At 39.4% G+C, this 14,769-nt stretch overlaps 1 protein-coding gene across 1 annotated transcript in view; it reads right to left on the reverse strand.

Annotated features, from left to right (window-relative positions):
* Positions 1–5,034: 5,034 nt before the first annotated feature.
* LGR5 (leucine rich repeat containing G protein-coupled receptor 5) overlaps positions 5,035–14,769 on the reverse strand; it is a 128,168-nt gene continuing 118,433 nt past the window's right edge. Inside the window, 6 exon segments of the mRNA XM_027543365.1 lie at positions 5,035–7,483; positions 8,703–8,786; positions 10,486–10,548; positions 10,551–10,630; positions 11,681–11,806; positions 12,720–12,791. Coding sequence (XP_027399166.1) covers positions 6,396–7,483; positions 8,703–8,786; positions 10,486–10,548; positions 10,551–10,630; positions 11,681–11,806; positions 12,720–12,791 — 1,513 coding nt within the window. The 3' untranslated portion in view covers positions 5,035–6,395.

Below are 14,769 nucleotides of genomic sequence, written 5' to 3' on the forward strand. Positions count from 1 at the left end.
AAATATTAGGAATCTTATTTGCCTGCAGATGAACGTTCTGTTGTCTTTTATCAGCTTTTCAGTAATAAGGGGGATGTTTGACTTCCAGCTGCCTTACCGTTCATCCTGGTTTTTCAACAAATTCAGAATGAAGGGTAGGAAAGGAGATTCTATTTATTGGGCTTTCCCAAACAATAGTTAAACACTTATTGAGCACTTATGAAGTATTAAGCACTTTGCACATTAAAACTCAATTACACACTAATAATTTCTCAAGGTAAGTTATGAGATGGATGCCATTAGTTTATTCATTTTATAGATAAGCAAATGTCTGTTTAGAGGAACTCAGTGACATGCCTGTGCTGCATTAAAAATACACCCACCCAGAATTAAGTAATATGCCAACCCAGCTGATAAATGCTGGTGCTGGCACTCAAGCATAGAACAGTGTGACCTAGAACCCGGCCATTCTCTTTGTCCAAATGCCCTATTTGAGAACAAAAAGGGAGTTAAAAATGTAGTCTCAGATTGTAGGTAAAGCAATTATATTGTGTGTGTGTGTGTGTGTGTGTGTGTGTGTGTGTGTGTGTGTGTGTGTGTGTGTATCTCTCTCTCTCTCTCTCTCTCACTCAGCAGTGAAAACCTGAAAGCTTTTCTCTAAGATTAGGAACAAAGACATCTGCATTCACCACTGAAACATGGCAGTAGAAGCCCTAGCCTGAGCAATTAGACAACAGAAAGAAAGAGAAGACATCCAGACTGGAAGGGAAGAAGTCATTCTTTGTGGAGGACATGGTTTCATACATAGAAAATTCTAAAGACTTCACCAAAAAAATCAACCAACCAAACAAAAAAACCTGTTAGAACTAATAACTGATTCCAGTAAAGTTTCAGAGCACAAAATCAATATACAAAATCTGTTGCATTTCTATATACTTTACAATGAACTATCACAAAGAAAAACTAATAACAAGCTTGCTTACAGTGACATCAAAAATAATAAAATACCTAGAAATAAATTTAACCAGGGAGATGAAAGACCTGTATACAGAAAACTATGAGACACTGATGAAAGAAATTGAGAACACACAAATAATGGAAAGATATTCCATGCTTACAAATTGGAAAACTTAATATTGTTAAAATGTACATATTACCATACCATATCAGAGTTTCAATAGCATTTTTCACTAAAGTAGAACATAATCCTAAAATTTATAGAAAACCACAAAAGACCCCAAAATAACCAAAGCAATCTTGAGAACGAAGAACAAAGCAGGAAGCATCACACTCCCTGGTTTCAAACTGTATTCAGTGGCTACTGTAATCAAAACAGTGTGATACTAGCATAGAAATAGACATGGATAAAATGAACAGAGAGCCCAGAAATAAAACCATGCATATACAGACAGCTAATTTATGATAAAGGAGCCAAGACTAAACAGTGGGGCAAGAACCATCTCTTCAGTAAGTGGTGTTGGGACATCCACGTGCAAATGTTTGGCAGAAACCAACACAATACTGTAAAGCAATTATCCTTCAATTAAAAATAAATTTTGAAAAAAAGAAACTAGACTATCTTACACTATTATACAAAAATTAACTCAAAGTGGATTACACACTTGAATATACAACCTGAAAGCATAAAATTGCTAGAGGAGAGCACAGGTGCTGAACTCCTTGACATCAATCCTGACGATGAGCTTTCGGGCCTGACTGCAAAAGCAAAGGCGAGAAAAGCAAAAGTAAGCAGTCGGGATGATAGCTGAGATGCTTCTGGACAGCAAAGGAAATTACCCACAAAATGAAAAGGCAACCTACCGAATGGGAGGAAATATTTGCAAATTACATATCCGCTCAGGTGTTAATATCCAAAATATACTGCTAATAGCAAAACAACAACCACCACCACCACCACAACAAACAAACCCCAAGAAATCTGATTTTTAGAAATGGGCAGAGGATCTGAATAGACAGTTACAAAGAAGGCATACAGGTGGTCAACAGGCACATAAAAAGATGCTCAACATCACCAATCATCTGGGAGATACAAATTAAAACCACAATAAGAAATGACCTCACAACTTAAAAAAAATTATTTATTTATTTGGCTGTGCCAGTTCTTAGTTGTGGCACGTGGGAGCTTTCGTTGTGGAATGTAAGATGGAGTTCTCTGACCAGGGAGCAGACTGGGCCCCGCTTTGGGAGCTCAGAGTCTAAGCCACTGGACCACCAAGGAAGTCCCTCCCCTCATATCTTTACAATAAGCAAGAAATAAGTGTTGGTGAGGATGTGGACAAAAGGGAACCCTTAGGTGCTGATAATGTATCTACATAGTTAAACTGTAAAATAAGATTTCCAAACTCTGAAGAGCAAGAATGGGGCTTGTATCATCACAAGGAGCCCCCTTTATTTATCTAGGACTTACTCTCTTGTTGGTCAGTGGGCCCCTGAGCTAAATGTGATGAAACAGCAACAACAAAAAGAATTGTATTTTTTCGGATGTTAGAGATTTTCTGGTTCTAAGTAAACAAGGTGTAACTAATTTTATTACCTTTTACTACCTGGCCTTTTCTCCTTTGGCCAAAACAATAAGATGTTTCCTATTTCATGTAAGAATGATTTTCTCCAGTAACAGCTGTGAGAAAAAATTATGTGCAATAACAGCCACCTAATATATTTTATATTAAAATGTCATTCAAAACAGTTTGTAAGAAGTGATATAAGAATAGAGGAACTGAATAAGCTTTATTGACATAAGTGGTTGAACACTAAAGCAAAAGTAACTTCTAAGATTTTAGCTTAATTTTTTTTTTAATTGCACTGCACTGCATGTGGTCCCAGACCAGCTATTGAACCCTTATCCCCTGCAGTGGGAAGCGTACAGTCTTAAATGCTGGGTCCCCAGGGAAGTCCCAAGATCTTAGTTAAAATGTGCCTTTCCGAAGAGATTTCCCTTGAGTTCTGCATCTAGAGTAACTTGCCACTCTAGTCATGCTATTTAGCTTCATTCCTTTCATTCATATTCCATCATATATTTCCTTGTTTATATTTGCTTATTTTCTATCTCTCCTCCGCTGAAATACAAACTCTAGACCATGTTTTATTACCTCTGTGCCTAGAACACTGCACATAGTAAGCACACGATACTTGTTGACTGAATGAATCCGTTTTGAAAACATAAAAATGTTAACCATTTACTCTAGGTTAGCCCATCAATTTGTGTTCGTTTGTTTTTATTGTTATTCAGTCTGTCAACAGTTTATTATATCTTTTCTCCTCACTGTAGTGTTAGTTGATCAGTCATGTCCAAAGTGGTTGACTTTTGCAGCCCCATGGACTGTAGCCTGTCAGACTCCTCTGTCCATGGAATTCTCCGGGCAAGAATACTGGAGTGAGTTGCCATTCCCTTCTCCAGGGGATCTTACTGACCAAGGGTCCAAACCTGCATCTCCTGTATTGTACGCAGCTTATGTACCGTCTGAACCACCAGGGAAGTAGACTTATTTATTTGTGGATGTGATTCCAGTCATTCTGATTTACTGGATTATAGTGGAAGGCATTTTTCAGACACTTAACAGAGCAGTGTTTGGTGTGAGGTGTATTATAACTAGGTTATAATAGAGCTCATGGATTTTTGAAGAACTAAATCAGAGTAGGTTTTTTTTCCCCTTTTAAAAAACCACACCACTGACTTGTGTTTTCTGAAAGAGAAAGGGGTCTACTGCCAGGATGCTTCTAACCCTGGGCCCCCAAAAACAATTATGTTGAGAAGATAGACTGTGATTCATTGCTCTAGACTTTTGTATCTGCTGCCTGGACTAGGAGTGAGATTATGTTATGGCCCTTGTGTCAGTTGGGCTTCCCTGGTGGCTCAGATGGTAAAGAATTTGCATGCAGTACAGGAGACCCTGGTTCCATCCTGGGGTTGGGAAGATCCCCTGGAGAAAGGAATGGCAACCCACCGCCGTCTTCTTGCCTGGAGAATTGCATGGACAGAGGAGCCCGGCAGGCTAAAGTCCATAGAGTTGCAAAGAGTTGAACATGACTGAGCAACTAACACTACTACACCTCTTGTCTCAGTGGAAGAGAAATTAAGTGTAGACTGCAAGGTTAGGTTGAAGCATCCGTCACCCATGTCTGACAGATGGGTGGGAAACTCAGTGCCAGGTACGCTGGAGGGGCTCAGTTGATACGGGCTCATTTTCTTTTTTTAAAACACTTTCACACATAATTTATTGATATGGACTCATCTTGGCAATACTGCTGAAGCTCCAGCTACTACCTGATGGGTTCATTTTGCAACTTGTACAAGCAGAGCAGGACTCATTGCAGCTGGGAGTGGCTGGTACTAGGTGCTTAGAAAAATAATTTCACTCCTTATATTTTGGGGGATGGGAACAAAAGGGGAAGAGTGTATTTCTTTGTGCCCTGAGAATCACATGTTTTCTTTTGGCCTTGACATGGTCATAAAATATGTTTCCTTTAAAGGAAGAATTTATAGAAAAGCCATGTTCATGTTGAATGATTTTAGGATTGATTTGTTTTTTATACATTTCTTTCTAATTGTGTTTTTGTTTTTGTTTTTACATTGCAAAAGAAGTAGATTCTGGCTATAAAGCCCAAACTATCACTGGGGACAATGAAATTCACCAAGTCATTTGTTGTGACAAAATAGTTTATCAGTCATAGTTAAAGCTATCCAGGAGTTTGTAAAGATATTTTGACTTGTTCTTGTGAAAGATTTACTTCTTAAACAAGTCCAAAATACTTAAGATACTCAGATAGCAAATGTACTCTTATACATCAAAAGTCAAAAACATTTAGGAGATCATGTATTTAGGAGTCCATGTATGGACTCACTAAAACACTTGAAAATATTTTGTCTTATAGTCACACATTTTATTACAAATTTATTTTGTACCCAATAGAAAAGCAAGTTTGAAATCTATTTACAAGAACTATATACATTTACATATATTACATACAGTTAATGAATTTAAAGAAAAATGGGCAGAGAAACACAATATATATGAAAGAATATGCCACTGTACATGGTTTATTATCATGGCCCTTAGTGTTACTGAATCTTTATTGTAGTAATAAATACAATTCTATATTTACACATCTTATAAAACATCTCATAAATGTATTTTTTTCAATTCCAAGTTAAAACATCTGATCAAAATAAACATGCTTATATAAAAATAAATCTACCTAATAGTCTTTTGGTTTGGATTTATTGAAGCTAATGTAGTATAACAGAAGTTACAAATTAATCCTTTGACCTTTAGTATTTAATAATTTTGCCTCTTATAATACCTAACACATATTAAACATGGAATAAGCAGAGACGTCATGTTCTTGACATCAAGTGGGTTGACCCAAAGACAACATAGCTAAAACCAAGCCAAATAAACAGGAGAATATGTTACCACGTTTCTGGTGAGCCAAAACTGGTTTCAGACACTTGCCAAAGCTACTAGAGATACATGTGAGAAGCTATGTCAGTGGATTTAATTTATGTTGTGTCTGCATTTGATTATTACCTTATGATACACATCAGTGTGAATCAAGTGATAAAACCTCCTGTGAAAAATGTGTACTCAACCAAGGTAAAAAAATCCCAGGTTGCTTTCCATCTTTTCTAAATATATCCATTGCCAGCAATGGACTTTTCTTCTCATCTCGGGGCACCAAGGAGTTAAAATGAATTAGAGAAATCAGACCTTGTCTGTACCTGATTGCTTTCATGGTAATTTAAGAATTTAAGTTCATTTTCCTTTCAAAATATTTGTAAGCAATTTTATTCCACTGAGGGTAGAATCATCTAGTGCTGATTCATAAAATCTAGCATCTCTAAAAATGATGTGAACATGAATGAATGAGTAGTACCTTATGTTATCCATTCATGGCGGGATTGGTGACCTGGAAGGATCTTTTCTGGGAAAAGTGAAGCAGTACTAAAACATCTCCACACGGTCATTAAGATGAAATCCTATTGGTTACAACCATTACTTAGTAATGTAGGCTATTTAAAATTCTTTTTCTCCTGATATCTCCAGGCATATTTTAAGGGATTTTCTGGTTTAAAACCTCTTTTGTAAGCAAGTGAGTCAAAAAAAAATTCAATTGAAATCATGGAGAATTTTTTGGATATTTCAATCTGCTTTTTAAATATATACGTATTTTAGGCTTACCAGAAAAGTAGGACTATCTACCATAGCTGAACAAATTATATAAGCAGCATTTATACTGATTTTTCACTCTCTAGTATCAACAATTATCAGCTTTTTGACACAGAGATTTAAAAAAAAAATTTGAATTTCAACTCAGTTCTTTTTGGTTCCGCTCTGATGTACTCAACCTCATATTTTTGGGTTTTCAATTTTTGACAACTTTTTCTCTAATATTAATTAGAGACACGGGACAAATGCCACAGATGAAAGATGACAGCTTTCAGTCATCGGATAAGCTGGTGGTGACCCGGAACTGGAAGGCAGGTCGTAGGCTATGCTGGCACTGGTGAAGGTCACCAAGGCTTGGGTTGAGTCACAGGACTGTTTCTCCACATCGTCAGAGTTAATAGACATCAGGCTTGTGTGTTTCGATCTTGTCCAGAAGTGGGTTTGCTTTCCCAGGCTCCCCAGATCCTCCTTAAAATGTGGATTGAAGAGGATGTAGAGAAGGGGATTGAGGCAGGCAGGAAGGGGGACGATCACCAGGAGGATAAACTTAATGACTTCTGGGCTGATGAAGGTGAGGTTCAGTAAAGAGGAGAAGGACAAGAAAGCCACGGGACAGTGCAGGATGCAGTTGGTGAAGAGCAGCAGGGCCACGTGTTTCACCATGGAGCAGTCCCACATGCTCTCCAGGTCTCCCTTTTCCAAGTGACAGTAGAGCCTAGTGTAGGCGACGGTCATCACGAGGAAGCAAAGCGAATTCAGCAAGACGAGGGCCACCATGTAGCCGGTAGCACGCGGCTCCCCGAAGGGCAGCGGCAGGCAGAGCGGGGAGGCGCTGTACTCGCTGCCTCCCAGCAGGGGCACGGCGGCCACGGTCCCCGCCAGCAGCGCGCAGAGCGCGAGGGTCGCTCTCAGGCTGGGAAAGGGAGTTTGCGTTTCGAATTTTGCTGAGCATTTCACCGACCACCCACGCTCCAGGGCTGCCAGGGTGAGCAGGAAAACTGAAGATTCCGAAGCAAAAATGGACAAAAAGCCGACGACCTGGCAGCCGACCGCCTGCTCCCACCAGGCACCGTGTTGCGCAAAGCTGCCGAAAGTGAAGGCGTCCACGCCAGCCAGCACTGCACTGGACACCCCCATGAGCATGTTGACCGCGGCTATTAACCCGATTAACAGTTTTATGGAGGATATGTACACTGCGGCTCTGAACACTGTGGAGGTCACCAAGGCATTACATGTCAGTGCCAAAACCGCTATGGTCCACACTCCAATTCGGATCAGCCAGCTACCGAACAGGTATTCACAAAGTTTGAAAGGGCCTAGAAGTCCAAAGAAGAGACAGATGGGTGTCAAATGAGGGTTCACGACTTTTGCCACACTCCCCTTTTGGTTTCTCTTATCGGGACACCAAGAGATACAAGCCAGTAACAGCCCTGGGAACACACTGTTCTCTTTTCCCACTTTATTAAGTGGAAAAAAAAAGTGAAAGTGTTAGTGGCTGAGTTGAGTCTGACCCCATGGACTGTAGCCGACCAGGCTCCTCTGTCGGGGGAATCCTTCAGGCAAGAATACTGGAGTGGGTAGCCATTCCCTTCCAGGGGATCTTCCTGACCCAGGGATCGAACCAGGGTCTCCTTCATTGCGGGCAGATTCTTTGCCTTCTGAGCCACCAGGGAATCCCCTTCATTAAACCATTATTTAATGTAAAGATGAGTATACCAGATGCCCAGGTTTTCAACCTATACCCAGAAAAATGGAGCCAGAGAGTTTTTACATTACTGGATTCTGGCTCCCCAAATATAGCAGTGTGGGGGCCAGGTAACAAACCAGATCTCCTGGACTTTTTATTATTAATATATTTTTCCAGAATGTTTCAAAAAGGTTCTGTAAACAGGGAAGCAGAATCCTAGGGAAACACTTTGTGATTTTAGAAGAGGAAGTGTGAGTCGTATGCATTTCATGAGAATGTCATCTTAGGTTTAGACTGACGTTTGCTGTTTAGGAGCAAAGAACCATCAAACTGTTGAAAGTAAAATATCAACCCTCCTCTGCTGTCTTCCTCCTCCCCCCAACTGGATTATCCTATTTCAGAGAAAGGGACTAACAATGAAGTAATTAACATACATAGAAATTTTTACTTATCTCTAAAACTATTATTTGCTTTAACCAAATAGGTTCTCTTTAGAGAGAACCTAAGAAATCACTGTCAAAAATCAGTGATTACATGAAGCAAGACTGTTGCATACCAGTTCAGGCTAAAGAGCTAATATTATTTTAAAAATTACATATACCTCTAACTACATGATTGGTTCTTCAATTTCCATTAATCTGAATCAAAAGTCTCCTATAAAAATCCTGTTTATGACGAGACCAACTCCAGGAAATAAACATTTGTATTTTAAATGTCTGCATGAGGTGGGATATTGATGAGCTGCTAAGATGGCACAGATTTTGCCTGGAGGTGTAGCTGAATGTCACTGACGGCTTCAGAGTTAAGGGTGGGTACAGCTCCTGAGGCTGTTGGGACACCTTTCTCACCTGGGGAAGGTGAGCACCGCACCGGATGAAGGGCTCTCAGGTCTTCCTCAAAGTCAAGTAGGAAATCTTCAAGATCACGCTCATCTGCAGGAATGAGAAATTCTGGAATGATTAGTTCTGTCTGTCTTTAGAGGGACCAACTCCCAGGGAGGAGAGAGGCCTGGATTGCCCTGGAGACATGAAATGTCACAGAGGAAACTGAAGGGCAAACATCCCACTTCTCCCTGGGCTTTCTCTCAAGTCTATGATGTAGTTGCTTTGGGATGTTCCACTCAAGCTACTGTTTGACAACTATCCCGGCAGAACTGGGGACGAGGGATGGTAACCAACCCTGGGTTCCTTGTCATAATGTTGGAGCTCTCTCATTCTGTTCTTGTTCCCTGCAGCTCACTACGGCCCCGAATCGCTCTGACCTAAATTAGAGAGAGAGCGTGGGTCTGCATTCAGTGGAAGAACCACTTTATCCAATGTTCTAACACTCAGATGACTACAGTGCAGATGTTCTGAACTGTGTTCTCTGAATACAAGAGGGAGAATTAGTAAGTTTCCATCTTTCTGGGGTGTTCTGCTAAACAGAGGACAAATCACGTAACTGCTCGGTGCTTGGGTTAGCTACCCGTGAAACAGGAGTTTTTTTAATCTAACATGCTTTCCCCGAGACACTGATTTAATTGGTCTGGTGTGGGGTTCGGGCATCAGTGTTTTTAAAAAACTTTAGTGTGATTCCAATAGACAGCCCAGGATTGGGAATCACAGTCTCTGAAAATAAACTCCATGAAGAACCTCCTCTCTCTTGTTCATTGTGTGCCTCTAGGACCTAGAACAGTGCCTGGCACATTTTAGACATTCTAATTGTTTTTTTTTTTTTTGAGGGGGAGAAGGGGTTGATGAATAAATATACTAGAAATTAGGGTGAACGAGGCAGGAAAAGCAAAAATGAAAGCAAGAACGAGAGCAAGACACACGCTATAGCGTGAAACAAAAAAGCCAAGGGCTGGAATACCTGCTCCTTAATCGGATACATGTGCAGGAAGCCAAGTCAACGAAATGTGCAGACAGAACAAAGCATACTTGCTTGGGAATCAACAAATCATTAACACCCAGAGGAAGAAAAGCCAGTCTGTTCAGACTCTGTGCAAACTTGCAAGGTTGGCAAGAAAAGGAAAGCACCCGCTTGTTACCACAGGTGTGGTTTGAGGTGCATTGTTGTCTAGTTAAGTCAGGTCTTACTTCAAGGAAAGCCAAGTGCTTTACAGACATTATCTCATTTCACTTTCCTGACAGATAGCCTTGTGGAGGGTAGGAGGTGAGAATGTTTTAGGATTAATTGGGTAAGAAGTTGGATTCCTAAGCTCTTCTGCTGAGATATGGAGGCACCTAAAATGTCTATATCCTCCGCTCTACTCGGGTTTAAGAATAAAAATATTTATCTTCTGGAGTAAAAAGCTCAGAAGCATGTTTGAAAAAGGTACCCACAGGGATGAGACCCTCTTAAAAGTTTATGAAAGTACTCATAATCAGTGTTAATATTTACCCCAGAGGATACTGTATGCTAAAAGGGATCTAACGATAAGCATGAAGAATTCACTTACAGAAAATATGACATTTCAGACTGAGTCCTAAAGGAGTTTTCTCTTTCTCTGAGACTCTTTAAAAAGTAGGATTGATTCTCAGCTTGCTGGGGTGATTATATGGAGGCTTGTCTGGAGTTCAGATGATATGTTTGATGACTTTTTCAGGCGCCTTTCTGACACAGATTTGTCAGTGACACAGCTGATCTTACCTTGAACTTGAAATACGCCAGCATCTTTTTTATGAAGGTCTTCTGCAGTGCTGTTGTCGCCTTACTCCACGGGTTAGAAATTTTATAGACGTTCTCACACACTCCAAATGCACAGCACTGGTATGCATAGGGCATCTCTATAACCCTTGGAATGAACAAAACCAAACAAAAACACACACTGAAAGAAACAGATTGCCAGATATAGTGCTCTTCTTTCACTTAATACTTCTGCCTGTGGGTTTTAGCCTTAATAAATAGTCTAAATTATTAACTATGTGCATAAAGATGTTGGTTCCAGTGCTATTCATAATAACAATGGAGTTAGAAATTATTGTCATGAAATGTTGATAGTTACTGAGGTTCAATGGATATATTATTTTCTCTACTTTTGTGCTTGAAAATTTCCATAATAAAAACATGAAAAAAAAAAAAAGGATCACTGGGGAAATTGTAGCACTGTTAAGTAGTATTTATAGTATCATATAGTGTTAAGTGACAAAAATGTGATATAAATTTGTATACGTACTGTGGTCTAACAATTAAAAATACATTGGAAACCAAATCTGGAAGGAAATAGCAAAATGTTTTTAGAGGTATTTATAGACTTTTTTCCTTTCTTTTATTTATAAACTCTGTTTTGGGGTTTTAAAATTATATGAAAAGTACTATGGTTTAATATACACAGAGAATATACATGTATATTCTCTCTATATATTATATATATTCCCTTGGTGGCTCAGTGGTAAACAATATAAAATTTTTCAAGGGACTTCTTTATTGATAATAAGTGTGACAGGTTTTAAAGAGCATTACTTCTTCAAACAAATATTAATTTAATAGATTTTATGAGAACATATACATAAGCAAAATGAATTTTTAAATGTCAACAGGAGTACAATTATGTTATAATGTTATTTAATTACATGTTCTAGTTTCTATCTCATGGATCAATGGTTTTCAAACTCTTTCTATGAACTCTATGTTCCAGGAGGCATCTTAGAGAAACAAAGGAAATGTGGTCAGGAAGACACATTCTCCTACTCCAGGGTTTGTCCTAACAATGCCCCAGGGGTGGGGGACATGAAGGCATGAAATGCAATTCAAAAGAGTCCCATAAATTTTGAAAACCACTATAACACGTCTATTATTTCACATGACCACAAATGTATCTTATTAGCTTTAATGACAAACTCACTTGAGTTCTGGAAAATTTTCAGATGATATCAAGCTCTGTAAAGCATGATTTCCTGTTAATTTTAAGTGAGTTAAACCATGTAACCCAGTTACAGGAATAGACGACAGGCGGTTGGACGAGAGGTCCCTGCAAAACATCAAACAACAATTGGCTTTTAGTCTGTGTTAGCATATAACGATTACATTAAAAAAGCAACCTCAAGATTATTAAACTGCTCCATAAAACCTCTAAGCAGGGTCCTTACTCTTAATGGTAAAAGGAACCATTTTGGTTTTAGCTCCTGACAACTTTTCTATCTGCAATCAGAATTGCAGAAAGAAAAATGTTTTAATCATATCCAAATTGTAATTTCTACATTCAGCTTGATTTTGGCAGATGCGACGTGCTGCGTGCTAAGTCCTGACCGACACTTTTGTGATGCTATGGACTGTAGCCTGCCAGGCTCCCCTGTCCATGGGATTCTCCAGGCAAGGATACTGGAGTGGCTGCCATGCCTCAATTTTGCCGGGGGGCGGGGTGGGGTGCGGTGGGGGGGACATCTAAAATCTAGTGGGAGGCGCTACATCTAATTTGAAAACATCGTTTGCGTTTTATTTTCTTCCTCCTCTCTTTAACTTCTGTCTGACCCAATTCCTTCTTTCTCTCTGAGACGGGAGTGGAGAAGAGGAAGAAGCAAGGGAGGATAAAAATGGACAGGAAGATTTTCTGTTAGTATGGCAAACTGTGAAATGAAAGCCCTTTAGAAATGAACTGATGTCTTATTCCATTCCACCTGATAGCTTGCAAAAATGGAAAATTTCACCTCAATAACCAGAACCAGCTGTCACCCAGATCTTCAATTATAAGGATCCACATGGCCTTGGAGGGGCAGGGAGCAGGATTGCTCCTTTCTAGTTTGATCCAACTCTAGTGTGGAGGACACTGAGGACTCAGCATTCTGTGCCCAGGCTTTTCCAGCAAAACCAACATTCATTTTTGATTAATCAGATACTGCCCAATTATCAAAAAACATGCCATAAACAAGTCATGAAATACTCACAGCTTTCTTAGAGATGGCAAGGTGGAAAATGCATTAGGGTCAATAATTGCAATTTTGTTCCAAGCTAAATTCCTATTAAAAAAAAAAAAAAAGGCAAGTGAGAAGATTATATAAAAGAAGACCTTGTGAAGTTTTACCATATATATTCATTCTTCTAACAAAATTTAACTTCCATTCAGGACATGGACAATTAACTTTATCAAATCATCCTTCAGATGCATGTATGGATAGTATAAAATGATTAAAGAGAGAATTTGAAAGCAACCTTGTTTATTAAATCAATCCAGGAAAATCACTCAGATGGATATTTTAGTTTTTATTCTTTTCTTGATAAAAAGTTGACTTTAACATGGTTGTAAAATTTTATTAAGGCATTTCTAAGATGAGTGGGGGTTGGGAGTTGGGAGAGACAGGAACTTCTGAAGCTCTTCTGATGGGCAAGTAAATTTTAAGTTATAAAATGTTCCCAGATACATAATGAAACCCAAAAGAATTTGTGTATATTGTCCAGCATGTCAGACCTTAAGAGAAACAGAGATACTTTCAAAAACATTCCCAGTAAAGAGAATGGACATTTAAATTCTTAACTGGGAAATGAAGAAAAAAGGGGCTAATATATGTTAGAAGCATAATTCTTTGATAACAAAGCCTATAATTTATTGAGAAATTCACTGCCCCTCTCCTCCACACCTATGTGTAACAACATGTAGGTAATTTACAAGAATAAGAACTTCCACATTTTTAAAAAAGAGCAAGGAACTTAAAATTTGTATTTTTAAAATTCATGACTCAAAAGGGGAGCTAAAGCGTAGGCATTTGAGGAAACTGAAAATGACCACTGTCAACTTTTCTCTAATGCAAGGTAATTTATTCATGGTGTCGGGCCCCTAAATTACCTAGGATAAATGGTATTCACAGAACATTTACATTCTTGTTTGAAAGTCCCCCCTAAGCTGGGGGAAACTGGAAAGCTTTTTTTTTTAATTGGAGGATAATTGGTTTACAATATTGCGTTAGCTTCTGCCATACATCAACATGAATCAGCCACAGGTAAGCATGTGTTCCCTTCCTCTTGAACCCTCCTCCCACCTCCCACCCTACCCCACACTCTAGGGTGTCACAGAGCTCTGCTTTACACTCCCTACATCATACAGTAAATTCCCACTGGCTACCTATTTTACATATGCTAATGTATATGTTTCAATGTTACTCTTTCAAATTGTCCCCCATCTCCTTCCCTCACTGTGTCCATATGTCTGTTCTCTATGTCCGCATCTCCATTGCTGCCTTGCAGACAGGTACATCAGACCTGTCTTTTTAAATTCCATATATGTGAATCAATATACAATATTTGCTTTTCTTTCTGACTTACTTCATTCTGTATAATAGGCTCTAGGTTCATCCACCTCATTCAGTTCAGTCCAGTCATTCAGTTGTGTCTGACTCTTTGCAACCCCATGGACTGCAGCACACCAGGCCTCCCTGTCCATCACCAACTCTCGGAGCTTGCTCAAACTGATGCCCATCGAGTCGGTGATGCCATCCAACCATCTCATCTTCTGTTGTCCCCTTCTCCTCCCGGTTCAACCTTTCCCAGCATCAGGATCTTTTCCAGTGAGTCGGTTCTTCACATCAGGTGGCCAAAGTACCAGAGCTTCAGCTTCAGCATCAGTCCTTCCAATGAATATTCAGGACTGATTTCCTTTAGGATGGAAAGCTTGGGTCTCCTTGCAGTCCAAGGGACTCTCAAGAGTCTTCTCCAACACCACAGTTCAAAAGCATCAATTCCTCAGTGCTCAGCTTTCTTTATAATCCAATTCTCACATCCATACATGACTACTGGAAAAACCATAGCCTTGACTAGATGGACCTTTGTTGGCAAAGTAATGTCTCTGGTTTTTAATATGCTGTCTAGGTTGGTCATAGCTTTTCTTCCAAGGAGCAAACATCTTTTAATCTCATGGCTGCAGTCACCATCTGTAGTGATTTTGGAGCCCCCCAAAATAAAGTCTCTCACTGTTTTCCATTGTTTCCCCATCTATTTGGCATG

Source organism: Bos indicus x Bos taurus, chromosome 5 (genome assembly GCF_003369695.1).
Source record: "Bos indicus x Bos taurus breed Angus x Brahman F1 hybrid chromosome 5, Bos_hybrid_MaternalHap_v2.0, whole genome shotgun sequence".
NCBI lineage: Eukaryota > Metazoa > Chordata > Mammalia > Artiodactyla > Bovidae > Bos > Bos indicus x Bos taurus.